Below are 23,925 nucleotides of genomic sequence, written 5' to 3'. Positions count from 1 at the left end.
TTAATTCCAATGAATCTGTCTCTTTTGGAGACCCTCTTTCGTGCTCAGGCAGATGTCGGTTCTTTTGCCTGGAATAATACTATGGCTGCATTGCATTTTATCCATTTGTTACCCTTTTTCATGGTCTACACACTGAACTTTACCAAATTTGCTTTGCTTTGCACCAAGTTTTGTTTTACAGGAATACTCACTTTGGCTTTGAATAGTATAGTGTACTAACAACTTTTGTTAAGTGATTTTATTTTTGGTTACTTTAATTATATTTTAAAAGTTGTTAGAACGCTGATTTTGTACCCTTTTGATTGACTTTGAATGATGTTTTTCTATACTATGTTAGAGTATTTTAAGCACTGAACTCTGATGTTATCTTTGTGGAAATGGAATTTTACAGTGTGTCCTGTCAGTTTGCAAAGATCATGTATTTTTGATAATATTTTTGCAAGTTTTGCAGGAATGCAAATGGATAGTGCATTGATAAAGAATTGACTGTTTCTTGAAGAAGGTATTAGAATTAACTGATTAAAAAAAATTTTTTTTATGTTTATTCCTGAGACAGAGACAGAGCATGAGTGGGGAAGGGCAGAGAGAGAGGGAGACACAGAATCCGAAGCAGCTCCAGGCTCTGAGCTGTCACTGACGCGGGGCTGGAACCCACAAACCATGAGATCGTGACCTGAGCTGAAGTCGTTCGCTCAATCGACTGAGCCACCCAAGTGCCCCAGAAGTAACTGATTTTAAAAAACAGTTTTGGGGCACCTCAGTCATTTGAGTTTCTGACTCTTGATTGTGGCTCAGGACATGATCTCACAGTTGTGAGATTGAGTCTCCCTTGTCAAGCTCTGTGTTGGGCATGGAGCCTGTTTGAGATTCTCTCTCCTTCTCCCTCTGCCCCCCTCCCCTGCTCTCACGGTCTCTCTCTCAAAAACAAAACAAAATAAACAAACAAAAACACTAAACCCCCCCCCAGTTTCACACATTTGAAAAAAAATTTTTTTTAAGTTTTTTATTTATTTTTGAGAGAGAGAGAGCAAGCGGGTTGAGGGGGGAGAGAGATAGAGGGAAGAGAGAGAATCCCAAGCAGCCTCCATGCTGTCTGTCAGTACAGAGCCCTGATGTGGGTCTCGAACCCACGAACCATGACCTGAGCTGAAATCAAGAGCCAGACACTTAACCAACTGAGCCATCCAGGTGCTCCTGAAAATTCTCATTTTAAAAGTGATTTACCTTATTATAGGATATCAAATAGACTAAGGAAAAGAGTAGTCACCTATGATTTTGTTAGCTAGAGATGGCCATTGTTAGCATTCTGGTATGTAATAATTTCTTTTTGCTTTTTTCTATTTAATGTATTTTTACAGAATTTGGATTGCAGTGATATGTTATGAACTATTTCCCTCTTAGTTAATAGTGTATTATGAATATTTTCCTATGTTTTTATTATTTTATAACATTTATTTATTTTTGAGATAGAGCACAAGCAGGGGAGGAGCAGAGAGAGAGGAAGACCACAGTATCCAAGCAGACTCCAGGCTCCGAGCTGTCAGCACAGAGCCTGATGTGGGGCTCGAACTCACAGACCACGAGATTGTGACCTGAGCCAAAGTTGGACACTCAACTGAGCCACCCAGGCACCCCTGTCTTTATTATTTTATAACATTTTAAAATAAATTTTATTTAATACCGCACAATAAAATAGTACACATTTTTTGTGTACTGGCAGTATATGCATTAACTACTGCTACAATTAGGATACAGAACAGTTTCAATACCCGTGCCATCTCCTTTATAGCTTACCCTGCTCCCTTCCCCTCCAACCTTTGGCAATCACGTTTTCCGTACTTTTAGTTTTGTCTTATTTAGAATGTCCTAGAAATGGAATCCTGTGGTACACATTTTTTATTTGAAGCATTTACAGTTTTTTTTATTTTTAAAAAATTGTTTATTTTTTAAAGAGAGAGTGCAATTGGGGGGGCAGCAGGAGAGAGAATCCCAGTGAGGCTCCAGGTGTACCTATGTAACCTTTTGATACTGACTTTTTGCACTTAGAGTTGTTTTATGTGTCAGTAGTTCATTTCTTTCTTTTTAAAATTTTTTTAATGTTTGTTTGTTTTTGAGAGAGAGAGAGTGAGAGCAGGGGAGGGGCAGAGAGAGTCAGACTGAATCTGCAGATCTGAAGCAGGCTCCAGGCTCTGAGCTGTCAGTGCAGAACCTGATGCGGGGCTTGCACCTGTGAACCATGAGATCATGACCTAGGCCTAAGTTGGACACTTAAATGACTGAGCCACCTACATGCCCCGTATAGTTCATTTCTTTTTATAGCTGAACAGTATTTCATTGTATAAATGTGTCACCATTTGTTTAGTCAATCACTCATTGAAGGATACTTGGATGTTTTCAGCTTTTGGTGATTAATGATAGAGCTATTATAAACATTTGAGTACAGGTTTTTATGTGAATGTAAGATTTTATGTCTGTAGGGTAAATACATAGAAGTGGGATTCCGGGGCCATTTGGTAAGTGTATGTTTAATCTTATAAGAAATAGTCAAACCAGTGTGGCTGTGCCATTATGCATTTCCATTAAAAATGAGTTCCAGGGGCGCCTGGGTGGCGCAGTCGGTTAAGCGTCCGACTTCAGCCAGGTCACGATCTCGCGGTCTGTGAGTTCGAGCCCCGCATCAGGCTCTGGGCTCAGAGCCTGGAGCCTGTTTCCGATTCTGTGTCTCCCTCTCTCTCTGCCCCTCCCCCGTTCATGCTCTGTCTCTCTCTGTCCCAAAAATAAATAAACGTTGGAAAAAAAAAAATGAGTTCCACTGTTCTGAATCTTATAAGCACTTGGTTTTGTCTGTATATTGTTAAAAAATCAATACTACCCAAAGTGATTTACAGATTCATTGCAATTTCTATCAAAATCTCCAGAAATCGAAAAACCCATCTTAAAATTCATGTGAAATCTCAAGGGTCTCCCAGATAGCTAAAGCATTCTTGAAAAAGAACAAAGTTGAGGACTCACTGATTTCAGAATTTACTACAGTGTTACAGTAGTCGAAACAATGTGGTACTGGCATAGACAGACATAAGGACTGGTGGAATAGAGAGCCCAGAAGTAAGCCCTCACATATGCGGTAACTGATTTTCAACAAGAAGGCCAGCACCATTCATTGGGGGAAAGGACAATCTCTTCAAGAAATGGTGCTGAGAAAACTTGGATATCCACATGCAAAAGAATGAAGTTGGACCCTTAAAAGTAACAGTGACAACTGTAAAGCTCTTAGAACAATGCAAAGAGGGAAGCTTCATGAATCTAGATTTGGCAGTGATTTTGGGGATATAACATCAAAGGCACAGGCAACCAAAGAAAAAATAGACAAGTTAGACTTCATTAAAATGAAAATTTTTTGTGCATGAAGGACCCTATCAAGAAAAATTTTTGTGCATAAAGGGCCCTATCAAACCGCAGAATATGAGAAAGTATTTGCAAGTCACATATCCAGGTATATATAGAGAATTAATATCTAGAATATAGAAAACTTTGACATCTCAACAACAACAACAAAACAACCTGATTAAAGAGTGAGCAAAATGCTTGAAGATATTTCTCTAGAGAAGAAATACAGCGGGCCAACAAGCACACACAGATATTCAACATCACTAATGTTTGGGAAATATAAATTAAAACTATGGGGCAGTAGCACTTCCCACCCATTAAAATGGCTGTTACAAAAAATAATAATGTGTTGGTGAGATTGTGGAGAATTGGAACCCTTGTATTGTACGCTCTTGGTGGGAATATAAAATAGTGCAGCTGTTAGGAAAAACAGTATGGTGGTTCCTCAAACAATTGAAAATAAAATTATGATGTCACAATTTCACATCCAAAAGAATTGAAAGGGTCTTGAAGAAATATTTGTACATCATGTTCATGGCAGCATTATTCCCAATAGTCAAAAAGCAGAAGCTACCCAAGTGTCCATTGATGGATGTATGAATAAACAAAGTATGGTGTGTATATACAATGGAATATTAGCCTTAGAAAGGAAGGAAATTTTGACATATACTGCAACATGGATGAACTGAAGACATGCTTATTGAAATAAGCCAGTCACAAAAGGACAGATACCATGTGACTCCACTTATATGTGGTACTTAGAGCAGTCAATTTCATAGAAACAGAAAGTAGAATAGTGATTGATTGCTGAGCACTGGGAGTATGGAAGTGGGAAGGAGGAGTTAGTGTCTAATGGTTATGGAGCTTAAGTTTTGCAAGATGAGAAGAGCTCTGTGGGTGGATGGTGATGATGGTTGCACAACAGCGTGAATGTACTTAATGCCACTCAACTGTATACGTAAAAATGGTTAAAATGGTGGGGCACCTGGGTGGCTCAGTCGGTTAAGCATCTGACTTCAGCTTAGGTCATGATCTCACAGTTTGTGAGTTCGAGCCCTGCATCAGGCTCTGTGCTGAGAGCTCAGAGCTGAAGCCTGTTCAGATTCTGGGTCTCCCTCTCTCTGCCTCTCCCCTGCTCTCACTATGTCTGTCTGTCTCTCTCTCTCAAAAATAAACACAAGTACATAAGTAAACATAAATAAACAAAAAGTTAAAATGCTAAATTTTATGTTAATTTACCACTATTAAAAATAATTAAAAAAATCAAATGGCCATGTTTCTGTGGGTCTGTCTTTGGATTCTCTCCTGTTCCATAGATTCTATCCATTTGCCACCACCACACTTTCTTGTGATACTGTATTTTGTTCGCTTGTTTATTTTGAGAGAGAGAGAGTGAAATCAAGAGTCGGACGCTTAACTGACTTAGCCACCCAGGTGCCCCTATTTTATGATTTTAAAGCTGTCATACTGTTACTGTTTTCTGTAAATTTCAGCTTCTGATTGATCATTGCTAGTATATGGAAATACAATTGATTGGTTTTTGTGTATTGATTTTGTTTACTGTAACCTTGCTAAACTCATTAGCTCTAGGAGTTTTTTTTTATTTTTTATTTTATTTTTTAATTTAATTTTATTTCTTTAACATTTTTATTTTTGAGAGACAGAGACACAGCGTGAGTAGGGGAGGGACAGAGAGAGAGGGAGACGCAGAATCTGAAGCAGGCTCCAGGCTCTAGGCTGTCAGCGCAGAGCCCAACACAGGGCTCAAACCCACCAACTGTGGGTTTGATCATGACCTGAACTGAAGACGGACGCTTAACTGACTGTAGCTCTAGAAGTTTCAAATTAATTAATTAATTAATTAATTAGTTAATTTTTAATATGATTTATTGTTAAATTGGCTCACACACAGTGTGTAAAGTGTCCTCTTGGTTTTTGGGTAGATTCCTGTGGTTTATCACTTACATACAATACCCAGTGCTCATCTCAACAAGTGCCCTTATGAGTGCCTATCACCCATTTTCCCCTCTTCCCCACCTCCCCCCATTTATTTATTTTAGAGAGACAGAGAGAGAACATGAAAGTGAGGGAGAGGGACAGAGGGAGAGAGAGAGTCCTAAGCAGGCTCCATGCTCAGTGCAGAGCCTGACTTGGGGTTCGATCTCAGGACTGAGAGATCATGACCTGAGCCAAAATCAAGAGTCGGACTCCTAACTGAATCACCCAAGCACCCCTAGGAGTTTTGCTTTTGTTTTTTGATTTCCTGGATAGGTTAATCATGTTGTCTGTGAGTAGGGACAGTGTCATTTGTTCCTTTTTAATCTCTGTGGCTTTTTTTAAAAAAATTTTTTTTAACGTTTATTTATTTTTGAGACAGAGACAGAGCATGAACGGGGGAGGGTCAGAGAGAGAGGGGGACACAGAATCTGAAACCGGCTCCAGGCTCTGAGCTGTCAGCACAGAGCCTGACGCGGGGCTCGAACTCACGGACCGCAAGATCATGACCTGAGCCGAAGTCGGACGCCCAACCGACTGAGCCACCCAGGCACCCCTGTGGGGCTTTTAAATCTAAGCATTTCTTATTGCAGTGGCTAGATCTTGCAATATGATACTGAGTAGGAGTGGTGTGAGTTTGCATCCTTGCCTTGCCTTGCTTCATTTCTAATTTCCTGAGATGTTTTTTTTTTTAAATCATGAAAGGATGTTGTATTTTGCCAAATGCATCTACTGACTTGATGCAGTTTTTCTTCTTTAAGCTATTAATATGGTAGCTTAAATTGGTTGGTTTTGAATATTGAGCCAGTTTTGTATTCCTTGGATAGCTCTACTTGGTCCTGGCATGTTATTATATTTTTATATTTGTCAGATTCCATTTGCTTTTCTTTTGTGGATGATTTTTGCATTGATATACATGACGGATAATGGTAATGTAGTTTTTGTGCTTTTTCTAGATTTGGCATCAGGTTAATGCTGGTCTCGTAAAATGAATTTGGAAGTATTCCTTCTTTTTCTTAGAGGAGGATTGTGTAGAATTGGTATTACTTCTTACATGTTTAATAAAATTCTGCAGTGAAGTCAGGTAGGCCTGGAGATTTGTCTGGAAGATTTGTAACTATGAATTCAATTTCCTTAATTTAGATTATTTCATTTGAGATGTTTTGATAGTTGGTGGTTTCAAGGAATTGGTATATTTCATCTGTACTTTCAAATTTATATGTGTAGCTCTGTCTTTATTATTCCCCAGTTACCTTTTTAAATTTGTAGTATCAAGTTTATTTATTTTGACAGTCTGACTTTTCAGATTTATTTGACAACCTAAGTTGTGAAATTTATGTGCATAGTGTTCATAGTATTCTCTTATTATTTTTTTAATGGTTGCAGGATCTATAGTGTATTAGTTCTCTTTCATTCTTGATATTATTGGTAATTTGTGTCTTTTTTTTCTTTGCCAACTTTGCCTAGAGATTTACCAATTTTATTGATCTTTTCAAAGGATACTTTGCGTTGATTTTCTCTATTTTTGTATTTTCACTTTTATTGATTTCTGCTCCTATCATTACTATTTTGTTGTTGTTGTTTATTTTGTGCTTTTCTTTTTCTAGTTTTTTTTTTTTTTTTTTTTACTTTTTTTTGGAGGGAGGGGGAGGGAGAGACTCACTCTCTCTGACTGAGCCAGCCAGGTACCCCTGGTCATTTGATACTTTTAATTATTTTGTTTTAACTTATGTGTTGTTGTTTTTTTGTTTGTTTTGTTTTTACTATAATTATATATATTTTTTGTAGTTACTTGAAGTATTACAATATATATGCTTTTCACAATCTATTTAGAATCAGTACTTTACCACTTTAAGCAGAATGTAGCAATCTTTTTACCATATTGTCCTCTCCCTCTTTTAGTTTTTATTAAAAAAATTTTTTTTTAACGTTTATTTATTTTTGAGAGAGACAGAGCATGAGCAGGGGAGGGGCAGAGAGAATCTGAAGCAGGCTCCAGATTTTGAGCTGTCACTGCAGAGCCTGATGTGGGGCTTGAACTCACAAACTGAGAGATCATGACCTGAGCTGAAGTCAGACGCTTAACCAACTGAGCCGCCCAGGCGCCCCTGTATATGTTTGACATATACATATATATGTGTGTATATATGTGTGTGTGTGTGTGTATTTAATTTTTTACTATTTAATTATTTAATATAATTATATTATATTATATTTATATATATAATTTATATAATTAATATAATTATATTATATTAAATAATTAAATATATGTGTGTATATATACTTAATGTTTATTTTTGAGAGCAAGAAAGACAGCATGAGTTGGGGAGGGGCAGAGAGAGAGGGAGACACAGAATTCGAAGTAGGCGCCAGGCTCTGAGCTGTCAGCATGGAGCCCGATATGGGGCTCGAACCCACGAACTGTGAGATCATGACCTGAGCTGAAGTTGAACACTCAACTGACTGAGCCACCTAGGTGTGCTCCAATTGTCAAAAATATTTTAGGGACGCCTGGGTGGCTCAGTTGGTTAAGCATCTGACTTCAGCTCAGGTCATGATCTCATGGTTTGTGGGTTTGAGCCCTGTATCATGCTCTGTGCTGACAGCTCGGAGCCTGGATCCTGCTTCGGATTCTGTGTCTTCTGTCTCTGCTCCTCCCCTGCTTGCACTCTTTGTGTGTGTCTCTCAAAAATAAATAAACGTTAAAAATATTTAAAAAATATTTTAAAGAACTGAGACAAAAAAACCACTGGTTATATTTACGCAGATACTTACCATTTCTTTTTTTCTCTTAAGTGTATTTTGAGAGAGAGAGAGAGAGAGAGACCTGGCGTGAGTGGAGGAGGGGCAGAGAGAGAGGGAGAGATAGTATCTCTGTGCTATGAGCACAGAGCCTAACATAGGGCTTGATCTCATGAATTGTGAGATCATGACCTGAGCCAAAATCGTGAGTCAGATGCTTCACTGACTGAGCCACCTTGGTGTCCTGATAGTTACCATTTCTGTTGGTATTCCCTCATTTCTGATACTCTTAAGTTTTCTTCTGAAATGATTTTTCTTTTGTTTGATTAACTTCTTTTACAGTTCTTTTTGAGTAGCTTTGCTGGCAAAATTTCTCTTTAGTATTCCTTCATTGAAGAATGCATTTCACCTTTCTTCTTCTTTTTTTTTTTTTTAACCTTTATTCTTGGTGGATATTTTTGTTGATATGGAATTTGTTTTTCCCTAGTACTTAAAAAATGGTCCACTTCCTAATGAACCCTGTGGTTTTTAATGGTAAATATATTACTTCCATGCAAATAATGTGTCCTTTTTCTCTGGTTGCTTTCAAGATTTTTCTTTGTTAGTTTTCAGCAGTTTATTGTGTTTGACTGTGAATTTTAACTTGTTTTTTTGTGAAGTTTCCCCTGCCCAAAAAGAATATCTGCACTAATGCAAGGCATTGGAGTCAATTTTAGAGGTCTGCAAACCCTTATAGCTCTTGGGCTGTCTCCTAATTTTGTAAATAAAGTGTTACTGGAACACATCTACACCCATTTATTTACATGTTGGCTATGGCTGCTTTTGCACTAAGGGGCAGAGGTGAGTAATTGTGAGAGAGACCCTATGTCTTGTGAACCCTAAAATATTTACTAATCTGACCCTTTTCACAAGAAGTTTACTGATCTCTGGTGTAGATGGAGGAATTTGAGTTTTTCCTGTATTAAAATTTCCTACCTGAATTTTTTTTTAACTTAGGCTTAAAAGTCATTTTACAAGTAGCTTCTATACAGAATTCTAAAAAGATGCAGTATGTGGTATGGGGTATGTGTCAGTGTTTTTTCCTTCTTTTTAAAAACCAGAAATGGGGTTGCCTATGTGGCTCAGTCACTTGAGCATCCAACTTTTGATTTTGGCCCAGGTCATGATCCCACCATTCTGAGATTGAGCCCAGTGTTGGGCTCCGTGTTGAGTGTGTACCTTGCTTAAGATTCTCTCTCTCTCCCTCTGCCCCTCTTCCCTGCTGTTTCTCTCTCAAATAAGAAATAAATAAAAACCAACAATGACTTTCTAGCCAATTTTTTTGAAAACATAACAACCATTAGTTAAGCAGTTTGAGTAATTTATTTGAGTAATTTATTTTCACATATTTTAAACGCATAGGGTAAATGAAATAAATGGTTTATGCCAAAATGGGATTTAAGGTTTGTTTTTTTTTTTAATGTTTATTTATTTATTTTGAGAGAGAGAGAGAGAGAGAGGGAGACAGAGGATCCCAAGTGGGTTCTGCGCTTAGCAGCAGAGAGCCTGATATGGGGCTCGAACTCATGAACCGTGGGATCATGACCTGAGCTGATGTTAGATGCTTAACCCACTGAGCCACCCAGGTGCCCTGGGATTTTTTTAAAGGTAGTCTTGGGAGATACAATTTACAAATTGTTGTAAGTTTATCAGTGTTATTGGTAACATTAAAATATATTGAGTGTTGAATAGTAGTGCTGGTAAAATCATTAACTGGAGCAACATGAATAAAAGTATAACTCAAGACATGATACTCGACAGGACTTTGAAAACATGTTTTCTCACTGAATGACACAGTCAAGCTCAGGTATAGGTTTCTTGGTTTCTTCGTCTCTTTTACGGACCTTCCTGTGCTTAAAATTGTTATAACCAAAAATAAATGTTGAATTTACCTTGTTGTGAAACCTGTCCTCATTTTTGTTGTTGTACAAATGCTCAGTTTTGGGTCAGACTTAAATTTACATGGATTTCATTTTTAACTGAAACTAGAGAATTTCTGTCCTTTGTCTTGTTGCTTGCTCAATAAAAGACTTGTTCAAACATGTAAGAAGTTGAAAAGTTCCACAAAGTATTCTTTTGTCCATTGCAAGATATTTTTCTTTCACAGAAATCTAGGACTTTTTAAAAAAAAAAGATTTTATTTTTGGGGGGGCACCTGGGTGGCTCAGTCGGTTAAGTGTCCGACTTTGGCTCAGGTCATGATCTCACCATTCGTGAGTTCGAGCCCCGTTTTGCACTCTGTGCTGACTGACAGCTCAGAGCCTGGAGCCTGTTTCAGATTCTGTGTCTCCCTCTCTCTCTGCCCCTTTCCTCCCCTGCTCTCTCTATCTCCTTCAAAAATAAATAAACATTAGAAATTTTAAAAAGTAAATAAAAGATTTTATTTAAAAAATTTTTTAAATGTTTATTTTTGAGAGAACACAAGTCAAGGAGGGGCAGAGAGAGGGGGACAGGAGATCTGAAGCAGGCTCCATGCTGATGGCAGCCAGCTTGATGTGGGACTTGAGCTCACAACCCCAAGATCAAGAGTTGCATGCTCTACTGACTGACCACCAGTGCACCCCATCTAAGACTTTTCTAGGGGGAGATCAGTAAATCTCATCTTGAGCATGCTGTCAGACTACATTAACAAAGCTCTTCCTCTCAAAAGTAAAGTCTTCAGGTTGAGTAAAAGATTGAGAGAAAGGGTCTTTAGTGGGTTCAGTAATCTTCCCTCAAAATTCATGTCTACATGAATCCTTAGACTTTGATTGTATTTGGAAATAGGACCTTTACAGATGTAATTAAGATGAGGTCTGTAAGCTAGGAGATCCTTCAATGGAGTATGGCTGATAATACCCTCTACTTTCTTCCCTCTGTGCAGTAGAGCCTTCACTGCTTACTTATGGCTTTCCCTAGCTAAGGTCAGAAACTGGCGATGAACTCATCTGAATGAACATAGTCCTGTTCCATGCTGCTATACTGGCCTGAAGAAATTGTCAGCAAGACTGCTTAGTAACTGTGCATGACTGAGTGCTGCTAGTATTGGATAATATAAGAAGTTCAAAAAACAGTGCTGACTTTTTTTTAGCCAAGATCTGGTGAGGAATCTCCAGTGACACTCTATTGTATTCTCTAGGGTTGTGTGGAAGCCCATTTGGAAACTCTGGTATAGAGTCTTACTCACATTTTATACCTCTCTGGAGAAATTTTAACAAAATTATAATTTTTATGAATTGTCACTTAAGTGCACATCTCTAAAACAGTAAAGCAGAATTTGCAGTTTGTTTTACAAAATTTTAGAGTTATGTGTGGGGGCAGGGCACATATGCGAAATGTAAGTACCTTCCTTTGCTAGAAACCTAAAATTGCTTTAAAAAAAAGAATAGTTTTAAAAAATATGGTTAGGATGCCTGGGTGGCTCAGTTGGTTAAGCATTGACTTCGGCTCAGGTCATGATCTCGTGGTTTGTGGGTTCGAGCCCTGCGTCGGGCTTTGTGCTGACAGCTCAGAGCCTGGAACCTGTTTCGGATTCTGTGTCTCCCTCTCTCTTTCTGCATCTCCCCTGCTCACACTCTGTCTCTGTCTCTCTCTCTCTCAAAAATAAATAAACATTATTTATTTATTTATAAAAAATATTATCGTTAATGAGTTTTGGAGATTTGAAATGATCTTTGCAAGTTCTTACCCAATTTTACTCTGAGTTTCTATAATTTGTGTTTCTTTCCATTTTACCTAGATACCAGAATCGCTAGGTACATATTCCTATTTTATTGTATTACAGAGATTATTATCCTGTATGCTAACATGTATTTCAAACCTCTGTTTCTGAGACTGAACTATAGAAATTTTTGTCTTGTTTTATGTAGGTAATGAGTTAGTTCCTAATCAGTTTTGTAATGCCTCCAAGCTATCTGTTAGAGTCCAAAAGAGCTATAACAATCTGGGATTAAGAATGTCAATCCAATATTCATTGATCATGACATGCTTTATAGTTGTTCTGGAGATTGAGGACTAGGACCCTGATTTATTTCCATTTTTCTGCTTTTGTATCATTAGGCAGTAGCAGTGCTAGTTTCTGGGATGTTCTGTAGAGTTGTGGTGGGAGTTTAGGATGAGATATACTGGCAGGATTACTTGCCCACAGGGAAATATCTTCTCTGTTGGAATAAAAATTTCACAATTGATCATTCTTCAAAGTCTTTTTTACAGAAACTCTATTTGTAGCAGAAACACTTAATATTAATCTAATAAGTCTGAATTTAAGTGTAGAAACTGATGTTATCTTCAAAAAAATTTATTTAGTATTATATTCAAAGCTTCGTGCCCATCTGTCCTGGCTTTTGTAAGTCTTGAAATTCCACTGTAACTTATTCTGAGAAATTTTATGGTTCGTTTATTTACTGACTTTCTCCATTAAAATACCCTTCTGATACTGATTCAGCAGAAACTTCAGAAAACATTGATCTTCAGTGGTAGTTGATGGTGTTTTCTCGGTGAGGATTGAACTAGAGGCTTTACTAGTTCTGTTAACCTGGGTTATAGTTTTCCATAATTTTATCTCGTCTATAAAAGACCTCAAAAACTTTTGTGGTAATTACCTAGAAACTGTCCATGCTGACTTTATGCTTATTGAATTTTGCACAAAATGACAAATATTTAATTTTTAAAAATTTTGTTCTGAACACTTTATGAAATAGTATAGTACAAAGAACTTCCCTGTACATTTCACCCTGTTCTACCAATTTTAATTTTAAATACTTCACCACATTTGCTTGTCATTTCCGCACATATATACATACTTTTGCTCTGTTGAGAATACGTTGCATATATCATGCCCCTTTACCCTTTACTATTTCTAGGTTTATTTGTTTTCCTTTTTTTTTTTTTTTTTAAGTTTTATTTACTTAATTAATCTCTGTACCCAGCGTGGGGCTTGAACTCATGACCCTGAGATCATGAGTCTCCTGCTCTTCCAAATGAGCCAGCCAGGAGCCCCTGTTTATTTCTAAGAACAATTATATTCTCCATAGTTGTCAAGTTCTGATAATTTCATATTGATACTTTTATTTAAGCTATAGCACATATTGCAAGTTTATCAGTTGTTCTAATAATGTCCTTTAGAGCAATCTTTTTCCATTCCAGGATTAAATACTGTATTTAGCTTCCATTTAAACATGTATTTTTAATGGACTATTGGCCTTTAAACCTAAGTGTTGAATTTTTGTTTTTTTGACAGCTAAACCAGGTGGACAGGTGAAATGTCAGTATATATCTGCGGTGGATAAAGTTATATTTGTGGATGATTATGCAGTAGGGTGTAGGAAGGACCTTAATGGAATCTTGTTGTTAGACACTGCTCTGCAAACTCCAGTTTCAAAGCAGGATGATGTGGTTCAGCTTGAATTACCTGTTACAGAGGTAAGTTGAAATAAGTATCAGTGTACTTTTCTACTTAATATAATTTCAGACCTGTTACTTGTTAAATGGAATTAGGTTGTCCTTTGATGACATTATATATGTACCCCTTCTTGTACATATAGAATAAAGAATTGACTTCTAGATCACAAGTTAGTTTAATTCCTCTGTGTAATTAATTGACATTTATTGAAGTGGTATTTAAGTGTAAACCGTACAGGTTAAATTGTGATAGAGATCCCAAAATACAGTGACTTAAGCAATACTTTTTTTTTTTTCCAGTAACAGTGCAGGGCTAAGGGTAGGGGTAACTTTACTTCCCTCAACAGTTAGCTTCCATCTCCTGAGTCCAAGACAGCTGTTCCCAGTCTCATTAGTATTTCCCAGTCATAGCGAAAGGAAGGGCAAAAGGCCAGGGGAGCACTCAGGGAAGGGGTGTGATCCCTCCCTCCTTCTCTCCCTTTGTTTCTACTTTTTCTCCCCTCCTTCCCTTCCATTTTCTCTCTCTCCTTCATTCCTTCTTGATCTCTTTCATAACCTCTCTCATATACATCCTTTTCATGCTCATCTCCTTGGCCAGAATTTAGTCACATGGTCACATCAAGCTGAGAAGACTGAGAAAGAAGAGGTAGTTCTTTATTTTTTTAAAAATATAAAAGAAAGGAGTTATCTTTGCTATGTATCATGTCTCTTAACAATCCCAGTTTAAAATTTTAGCTCTATGTATTTTTCTGTAGTGTTACATATTCATTACTTAATTTGTAAGTCCACCTTAATTTAAATTATTTTGTGTGTGCATTGATGTTCATGTAATTTAAAAGTACATTTTTCAAAGTTACTGGATTAAATCATCTTAAGTAGAATATAAAAGATTATAATGCTGTGTTCCGTAATAAAGTAGGGTACCATTTTTGTCTTCATACCAATTTGTTAATTATGAAGTGTTTTGCATTTGGTGGATTGATATGATTAGTTGATAAAACGAGTTTATAAAAATAGCATATATTCCATTTTTAGGACATGAAAAGTATCAGTGTGTAAAAATAAAGTGCAGTATGAATGTTTTTATTCTCTTTTTGGAAGGCTATTAAAAGATACTGATATATATATATATATATATATATAAACTTAGATTTCATATTTAGTGTTATATCACAGTTATCAGTTATATGTTAATATTGAAAGAATGTTGCTGGAAGTCTGAATTCTAAAAAGAGAGTAGTCCTCTTTTTGTCAACAGAATATCTGGATCTGGGGTCTTGTCTAAAATTTTTGGACAGATGGGGCACTTGGATAAGCCAACTGTGGCTCAGTTGGATAAGCATCCAACCTGGTTTCACCTTGGCTCATGATCTCACCGTGTGTGAGTTTGAGTCCCACATGGGGCTCTGCAAAGTGTGGAGCCTGCTTGGGATTGTCTCTCTCTCTCTCTGCCTCTTCCCCACTTGGTCTCTCTCTCTCTCTCTCTCTCTCTCTCTCTCTGTGCCAAACTTAAAAAATAAGTAAATACAGTTTTTGGACAGAGAATTAGTTTTAGTTGTATTGAACATTTTTTCATTTTAATTTGTGGAATTTATACTAGATGATGACTTAAGGTTGATATCTTAATAAAGGATATAATACAATGAAAGATGGTATCAAACTGTTCAGGTTTTAAAAAGAACTATAGAATTACAATAAAATATTGGAATATTTATAATGAAATAGATCCTCAAGTCAGTATTTTTCATTCTCTACTGACTGAAATGTTAGGTATTTACCTGACTTTTACCACCTTCTTCCCCTTGTTGACCTTTAACATCCACTTGCTGATTTCTCTCTATTTACCTAAATAATTACAACTGTGTTGTTCACATAATATTGTTTGTAGACCTTCCACCATCCCAGGCATCCTTTACTGTACCACATTAGTTTGTCACTGTCTTCACTGAAGTATGGGGTCCTAGGTTTGGTTAGATCAGTGTGGATGTATTCTTTTCCATATGTTAACCACACATTTCTGTTAAGATAGTTCATTTTGAATATGTGGGTAACAATACAGAGGGCTCTTTTATATTACCTGATGACTTAGTGAATGCCCCTCTTATGGTTTTGCTTACTTTGAGTATTGAAAACTCATTGAAAGATTTTACATTTATCTCTTTAAAATTTTATCTTTCATTTTATTTTTAAATGTTTATTTTTGAGAGAGAGAGACAGAGACAGAGACAGAGGCAGGCAGAGAGAGAGGGAGACAGAGGATCCGAAGTGGGCTTGGCATGAACAGCACAGAGCCTGTTGCAGGGCTCAAACTCACGAACTGAGATCATGACCTGAGCTGAAGTTGGTGCTTAACTGACAGAACCATTCATTCAGGCGCCCCTACCTTTCATTTTTGAGCATGGTGTCAGTTTGTCCAGTTTTTTTTTTTTTATCTTGCTGTGGTTTATAATAGCTCCCATGTATTGAAGCTTTATTCTGTGATACTACACTGAATACATTGCTTTATCTCATTTAATTTTTAACAGCCTTTCAAATCAATATATGATTAAGTTTGTTTAAAAAAGTAAAAGCAGTATGGTACTTGTTAGAATCATTACAAATTAAATATTTGAATAAGGATCTGAGTGTAACATTTTTTGTTGTGTTTAATTTTCTGTGTTCATCTTTTTTTTTTTTTTTTTTTAATTTAGGCACAGCAGCTCTTATCAGCATGTTTAGAAAAGGTAGATATTTCTAGTACGGAGGGTTATGATTTGTTCATCACACAGCTCAAAGATGGTTTAAAAAATACATCCCATGAGACTGCAGCAAACCATAAAGTTGCTAAGGTAAGAGGTTAAAACAAAATTACCTTGTTTGGGATTATTTCACACCTCCATACTTTTGCCTTTCTCTGTCTTTCCCATACTCTCCATCTCCCCTTGAAAATATTCCAGTTCTAGATTTTTCCTCTCCTTTAGGGAAAAAAATGTGTTTATAAGTCACCTCAAGTTGAAACTGTTTTTACTGAGGTTTAATTAACTTCAGGTTATGGGAACTGTTTTGCTTAACTTTGTTCCTAAAGCTTCTGTGCTTGGTGGCTCTATGTTGGTTGAGAGGCTTAAAGAGAGCTCCTTGTCAGGTGATGAGCTTCAGTGAGAAATGGAATATGTATTTGAAAATGGGGGCCATTTGGGTTTTTGTTGAAATAATCTTGGGGTGATGTGACTAGTATGTCTGTGCCAGATGATGCATTGAATTAAATCCTTGGGTATATTTTACTGATTTTTCTTTTTTGTCTAAGTTATAAATGCGATACATGTAAAATTTCTGTACCAAAGGATGTAAGGTAGAAAGTAAAAACCGTTTTCCTAAAAATAATTTTTGTGCTTATAAATACCTTTTTTCTCAAGTACAGTTGTAACTATACAAAAATGTCGTGATGTACTGTCATCTGTTGGGGCTGCGTAATAATACCATTAGCTAGGTAGCATATATACAACAGAAATTTATTGCCCACAGTTCTGAAGGCAGGGAAGTGCAAGATCAAGGTGGCAGCATGGTTGCCTTCTGATGAAGTTCTTCTTGGTTCATACTTGGCTCCTTCTCACTGTGTCCTGACATGCTGGAAAGATCAGGGGATCCTTCTGGAGCCTCTTTTATAAAGGCATTAATCCCATTCATGAGGGCTCTAGTCTCATGACTTAAGTACCTCCCAAAGGCCTTACCAGTACTGATACCATCCACCACCTTTGGGGGTTAGGATTTCAACAGATGAATTTTGCTGAGGGAAACACACATTCAGACTGTAGCATGTGTCTTGCTTTTTTTTTTTTTAATTTTTTTTTTAACGTTTATTTATTTTTGAGACAGAGAGAGGCAGAGCATGAACGGGGGAGGGGCAGAGAGAGAGGGAGACACAGAATCCGAAGCAGGCTCCAGGCTCTGAGCCACCAGCCCAGATCCCGACGCAGGGCTCAAACTCACGGACTGCGAGATTGTGACCTGAGTTGAAGTCGGACGCTTAACCGACTGAGCCACCCAGGCGCCCCTGTATCTTGCTTTTTAAATTTAAGAATGTATCTTGAGTATCTTTGCTGTTAATCGTCAGATCAGCTGTATCCTTCCTGATACTGAGTTTTTAATATAGATTTACAATGATACATTAACTTTTATTCCATTGATGAGACATTTAGTAAAATAGAAACCATACTATGCATTTCAACAGAGAGAATTTATCATAAAGAATTGATTTTAACCTGTGTTTGGGAATTGAAAAAGTGAAATGGAAACCGTGAGTAAACACACAGATAGTAACTACAGGAAGCAGCTCTCACCTTGGTCTGGAGGAACAAGAAATGAGGGCTGTCAGCACATACAGGCTTAGAGAATAGGCCCTATGGGTCTGGGACTCAGACTTCTCAGGAGGAGCTGCTGCCCAGCTGGTACCTCAGGAGTTTGGGGATTGGAGCTTGTGGAGCTGAGACAGATCTCTGAAGAGAGGTGCAGCTTGGCTGGTGTTACTGCTTCTGAGGAGCTCTGTGAGACTGGTTCTGGGAATGCTGAATAAACAAAACAAAATGCTGAAGACTGTAAGAATCAACTGCTGCCACCAGGTCCTGTGCTGAAACAGCGTTGACAGTAGTGACAAGGAATAGCAAGGGGAAGTCGTCCGCCCCCCCACCCCCCCATCGTGCTTTCCAGTTTCCATCCTGTGTTCCTTGTGTCAGAACCTGACAGACAGGAAACCGGCTGGCAAAGAAGAAATGCAGTTTGCAGAGTCCTAGCCCTAGCATGATAGGGAAGAGAAATAAAGGGTCCATTTGGAGCTGAGAGATCGTAGTTTGATAATTGGCACAGCGTACCCTTTGACTGTTCACCATCTCCATACACACTTTCTGTACATACCTGAACCTTTAATACTGATACAACAAGAATACGATGCTTTTATAAATGAAGATTCCCTCTCCCTGTCCCCAGAAATGAGAGACACAAAGTTCCAAAAATATTTTATGTATCCCTAGGTGATAGTAACTACTAAAATTTAGTTATGTTTAGGTCTCAACCGTATAGTGACACTAATACAATGTGTATAATTTGTCGATTTCCTCAGGAGTAGATGTTTTTTGATGAGCATTTGTGTATTTCATAAATATTTTCACATTCTGTGTTTATTTTGAGAGGTCTGTACATAGACCTTTACCCTTGGCTACAATCCTGATGTTTCCAAATGCCTGACCATCCAGCCAAAACATTAGCTACTGTCCATTAATCAGTGAGGATCTTTACTTATGGGCAGTACTCAATCCAGACAAAGAGAACAGCCAATATACTGGTTGAAGTCCTGCCTACTGAGAAGATTTACCTTCACTACTATCCTGATTGAGGTTGTGATGTTGTAGCCATCACTTTAGGGTGGTACAGATGTGCAGAACCATCTGTAAATCAGAGCCAAAGTTTTTCTTCCACATTTACCTTCTATGTAGTTCTCTGTGAAGCCATCAATGCTGAATGAGAAGGCGGGATTATAACAAGAGTAGATATTGAAGAAGTCTGAGTTACTTGCTTTATTCACCTTGTCCAAAACTGGCCTTTTGGACTTTCTCAAGACTGATTTATAAATCACCTAATGAAGGAAACTTGTATTTTGTGCCCAGTATTATGGTTTGGTGTATAACATCTATATAACATATAACATCTAGTTTGTGTTGGGCAGCTCTGATTGCACAGGCACATATTTCATGGATTGGTATTAATTTCTGTCGGGACTGGGAAGCCAGAAACTGTTCTTTTGAGAACAGTTATTTACAGAAGAGGGCATGGCTTTACCCTAACGTTTGTGCTGGTAGTTGTTCCAGTGTAGCTTGTCAGATAGGCCTTTCAGGATCTTCACTTGCCACACACACTTCTCATGTCATTGAATATGCTCACTGGTACAGATGGCAGAATATCTCGTGATTCAGCCAGGACCTGCTGCAGAGCTTCTTGTTCTGTGCCTCATGTATTCTTTGAAAATTGATAGAGTTGCACACTCACATATACTGAATATTGGGTCCAGAATCCAGTTAGGCCTACCAAGCATTGTGCCTCTTTTTCAGTATTTGCTTCTGTAAGTTGAAGCAACTTGTCTTTCACCTTGGAAGGACTATCCTGACATGCTCAGTCCACTGTACCTCCAGAAACTTCACAGAAGCTGTAGGACTCTGAGTTTTTCTGGGTATTATTGATCTTCTCTGGCTTGCGTGTGTCTTACTAAGGCATGTAAGTTCCTTGCTACTTTCTCCTCATGCAGACCAATCACCGTCATGCTATAGTGTGTTACAGCATGATGTAGCAGACCAGTGTGGTGGTCTGCAGGATGTTAAGTTCATCAAGATTTCTGCAGATTAGATACGCTAAAGAGCATGAGATACAGTCCCAGGGTAAGACTGAAGCTTGGGTGTTACTGCCATATAAAAGCAGTTTACTTTTGGATGGTCCTTAAAAATTGGTATAAAGAAAGAGTATTTCACAAAACTGTAACTGCCTACCAGATATCAAGGGATTTGTTGACTTCTGCAGTAAAGAAACGTCATCTGGAACAGCAGCTGCAATTGAAGTCACCTGATAGTTTTTAATCCACAGTTTTTCTTTCAGATCCATTTACATTTTGCATTGGCCAAACAGGCCAATTAATGAAGGTGAGATAAATGAAAATGAAGTTAAAGGAAGGTGAGATAGTTTGACTTCCCCTGTATCTATCAGGTCTCTTATAGTGGCATTAATCTCAGAGATTTCCTCAAGAATGTGGTATTGTTCTGGTTTAGTAGCTTTCTAGAGAATGGAAGTTCTAGGTGCTTCCGCTTGGCCTTTGTTCCTTTACTACTTTTTAGAGAGGACCAGAGAAACAATGTGGAAGTTTTTCTAGTTGTCTGTTTTATATCTCTTCCTATTATGCATTTGGTAATGGGACAAATAACTACAACACAGGTACGGGGATCCACAGAGCTCACTGAGACAACTTTGGGAAAAAACTCCGTTAATCACTTGACCACCACAAATCCCCACTTTCACTAGTGGACCACAGTGATGTTTTAAATTAGTTCAGTGCCACTGCTTTGTAGTGCCTGAAAGATCATAATATTTTCTATTTCCTCATGGACAGTGACTGTAGTGAATGTCGTCTACAGGTGCTTTTGGGGAAGGCTTGAAGTATGATTTACAGTGAAGTGGGACAATATTGTAGTATCCTTTCTCAAGGGGATTCAAGCAAGAGGCTCTGGACCTATGAATGGGTTAGTTCTAGAAACAAAGTAAGAGGCTTTCAATTTCTTTCTGTCTCTCTTTATAGCAATTTAAGTCGTGTCTGTGTCCACAAGTTTTTCTAGTTAGATAAGTAATAATTTAGTAGGCTGCCTAGAATGTACGAGACGCAGTGGAAACCATAGGTGAGCAAGGATAGGATATAAAAATGAAATGGTTTTAGAGACTTATTTCTCTGGAAGGATAATACTGAGCATCTTCGCTTTCTAACTTTTAAAATAATTTTTATGTTAAATAATTATAGTTAATATTTGTTGAAAGCTTACTGTATTAAAGATTGTACCAATTCTCACTTGAATTTTCTTAAGAACATTATGTGAGTAGGTATTTGTTTTTCCCCATATCACAGAAGCAGGAGAATGAAGTTAATTTAATCAGGGTCACATAGTTGATGATGAAGATGGTCTTGGAATCCAAGTCTGTGTAACTACAACATCTGTGCTTTTAGTTGCTTCGCTGAATTAACTGACAACAAATACATAAGAGTCTGCTAAACTGAAGTAAATCCTCATATGCCAAGTAGTGATACACTGTACAAGTATATAAATAAATAAATATATATACACACACACACACACACACACACATACATATACACACACACAAGTATTATATATACAAGTATGTTCACAAGTATATACACAAGTATGTTCTTATGAGTGGAGATGTTTGAGTGCCTAGTTTGTGCTTAACATTGTAAATGTGCTGGAGGAATATGAAAAACAACAGATGATTTTCGTTATCCTCAATTGTTGATGCATACGTAAGAAGATGTGCTACCATCAGGTTCTAAACTTTTTCTAACTGAGGTTTCATTTTTTTCTATAATTGCAAGTTTCTGCTTTAAATGTTGAGTTAATAGAGTAAACTGACCTGAAACTGATAAATAGTTCTTTATTTTGTAATGTATAAGTTATAGTTTTGGTTTAAACTGTTGAATAAATTTTTCTTTGCTTTCATTCCCAATTTATTTCAGTGGGCCACAGTTACATTTCATCTTCCTCATCATGTGTTGAAGTCCATTGCCAGTGCCATTGTGAATGAACTCAAGAAAATAAATCAAAATGTTGCTGCCTTACCTGTGGCGTCCTCAGTGATGGACAGATTGTCTTACCTCTTACCTAGTGCTCGTCCAGAACTTGGAGTGGGGCCAGGCCGTTCTGTGGACAGGTATAACCTTGCTCATGAAGAGATGTGACAGTGAAATTGAACCGATTAGGTTTTGATTAACCAAGAATAACAAAAATTTAATTATGATTGAAAATGTATTTCAAAATAATTTTGAAAACCATTCAGATTCTCATATCAAAATACTGAAGTGAATTAGTATTTGAATTGCGATTAAATAATTTCTTTTGGTGCCTGGGAGGTATTTAAAGAGGCCATAAAACTGTACTTTGAAAATTCCAGCTCTGTACATAGTAAATATTTGAGTCCACTTAAAAATATAATTATTCAGTAGAGAAGAAGAATTTTGCCTGGTTGAAATTTTGTGACCTTTGAGATAAATTTTCATAAGTTGAAAAGCCATGCCAGAATCCATGTAGAAGAGCTATATATTATTTCCTACTTAGAAAATGAGAAGAGTTGAAAAATCAGGGTGATACTGAATTACAGTTTCTGTGCCTCCTCCCCTGGATTTAAGCAGTTCACAGAAATCTTGGTTTGGCCAGTATTTTCTTCAGTAGAGATTCATTGAGGTCCTACTCTGTGTGATACTAATTAAAAAGTCAGTAATATGTTCATTTAAATGTTAAATTTGAAATAACATATATCAGGTTCTTACTAAAAGTACTGAAGTTTAGAAATGCTATAAGGAAATATTAAATCTAGCAATTTTGATAAGTTCACCTTTGCCTTCCCATGTATGGGGAAAATTTTACATTTTCACATTTTCACTGGATGTGAATTATAACTTCCTATGCTTTTTTTCTGAAGTAGATTTATAAATAGTACATGCTGATGTTAACAAAGGCACTACCGAATAAATTAGCTTTAACTTCTATTAAGTGTGGCTCTTACATTAGTTTGCAATATTTATTAGCTTATGTCTTGGTAAACTTGAGACTTTTGCTTAATCAGTTGCCTGTTTTTTTGTTGAGTGATTCTATTATATAAATAACTTCTTTTGGTTAACATTTGGGAAAGATTTTTATATTCTGTAGCAGTATTGCAATCTGTGTCTTTTGGGTAAAATGTAGAAACTATCATTTATAATCTGAATAGCTTTTAGGTAATAGGTAGTATGGCTGTCATTAAAATATTCCTTAGACTATGTCTGGAGAGGGGGGTGGAAATATGTACCTGGAATAAGTATTTCTTTTCCTAGAGCTGTGCCTATCTTGAGATTATAAAACAGTCCTTCAGAGCTATTTTCTTTGCAAACAGTAGCTAGGTTTCTAAAGAAATCCATGCAAGCTGTGGTAAATGTCTTATTTTAGGAAATGCGTTCAGTGGATAGGATATTCAGTGTTTCTGGAGGTGTTTAAATGTCTCAAAATACTAATTTTGATGTAGTCTGTGCTGTTTTTTTCAGTAAAAATGCATGTAGGAACCTCATAAGGACATTCATGAACTTAGGTCTGTTGGAGGTTTGAGTCAGGGTCTGTTAGATGCTATTGTTCTTTTGTTTGGTAATATAAGTAAGTAGACGGTTTTCTGTCTGACACAAATCCTGAAGACATTTATAGCCTGTGAATGATAAGGCTTTTCTAACCCAACAACTTTGTTTTTTTCCCTTTTCTTTTCTAATTTAAAGTGAGTGAGAGCCAGCGAGCGGTGAAGAGGGGTAGAGGAGGAGAGAGAGAGAGGGAGAGAGAACCTTAATCAGGTTCCACACAATGTGGGGCTCAATCCCATCTGGGATCATGACCTGAGCTGAATTCAAGAGCCAAATGTTTAACCAGCTGAGGCACCCAGGCACCCCTGTTTTGTTTTTGTTTTGTTTTGTTTTTTTAAACCAGAACACAACTATGAGTTAAACCTAAATTCCCTGGCAATATTGTAAGAAATTATGTGCTAATTTAGGGAAGAATTTAGAGAAAAGTATTTTTCTGGTCTCACTGTGATGACCTTTATACCACTTTCTCTCTTTTTCCC

The 23,925-nt window shown here is 37.2% G+C and overlaps 1 protein-coding gene across 13 annotated transcripts in view; it reads left to right on the top strand.

The window, feature by feature from the left end:
* BIRC6 (baculoviral IAP repeat containing 6) overlaps window positions 1-23,925 on the top strand; it is a 221,939-nt gene that overhangs the window by 13,045 nt on the left and 184,969 nt on the right. For all 13 annotated transcript variants that reach the window (XR_003412372.2, XM_027033515.2, XM_027033512.2 and 10 more), the window contains exons 2-4: window positions 13,385-13,566; window positions 16,236-16,373; window positions 21,803-21,996. Coding sequence is in view for 12 of the 13 variants with exons in the window: in XM_027033515.2 (XP_026889316.2) it covers window positions 13,385-13,566; window positions 16,236-16,373; window positions 21,803-21,996 (514 nt within the window). In the remaining variant the exon portion in view is untranslated. The remainder of the gene's footprint in view (window positions 1-13,384; window positions 13,567-16,235; window positions 16,374-21,802; window positions 21,997-23,925) is intronic.

The sequence above is a fragment of the Acinonyx jubatus genome, chromosome A3, assembly GCF_027475565.1.
Source record: "Acinonyx jubatus isolate Ajub_Pintada_27869175 chromosome A3, VMU_Ajub_asm_v1.0, whole genome shotgun sequence".
Classification (NCBI taxonomy): domain Eukaryota; kingdom Metazoa; phylum Chordata; class Mammalia; order Carnivora; family Felidae; genus Acinonyx; species Acinonyx jubatus.
This window is presented reverse-complemented; position numbering and strand designations above follow the sequence as displayed.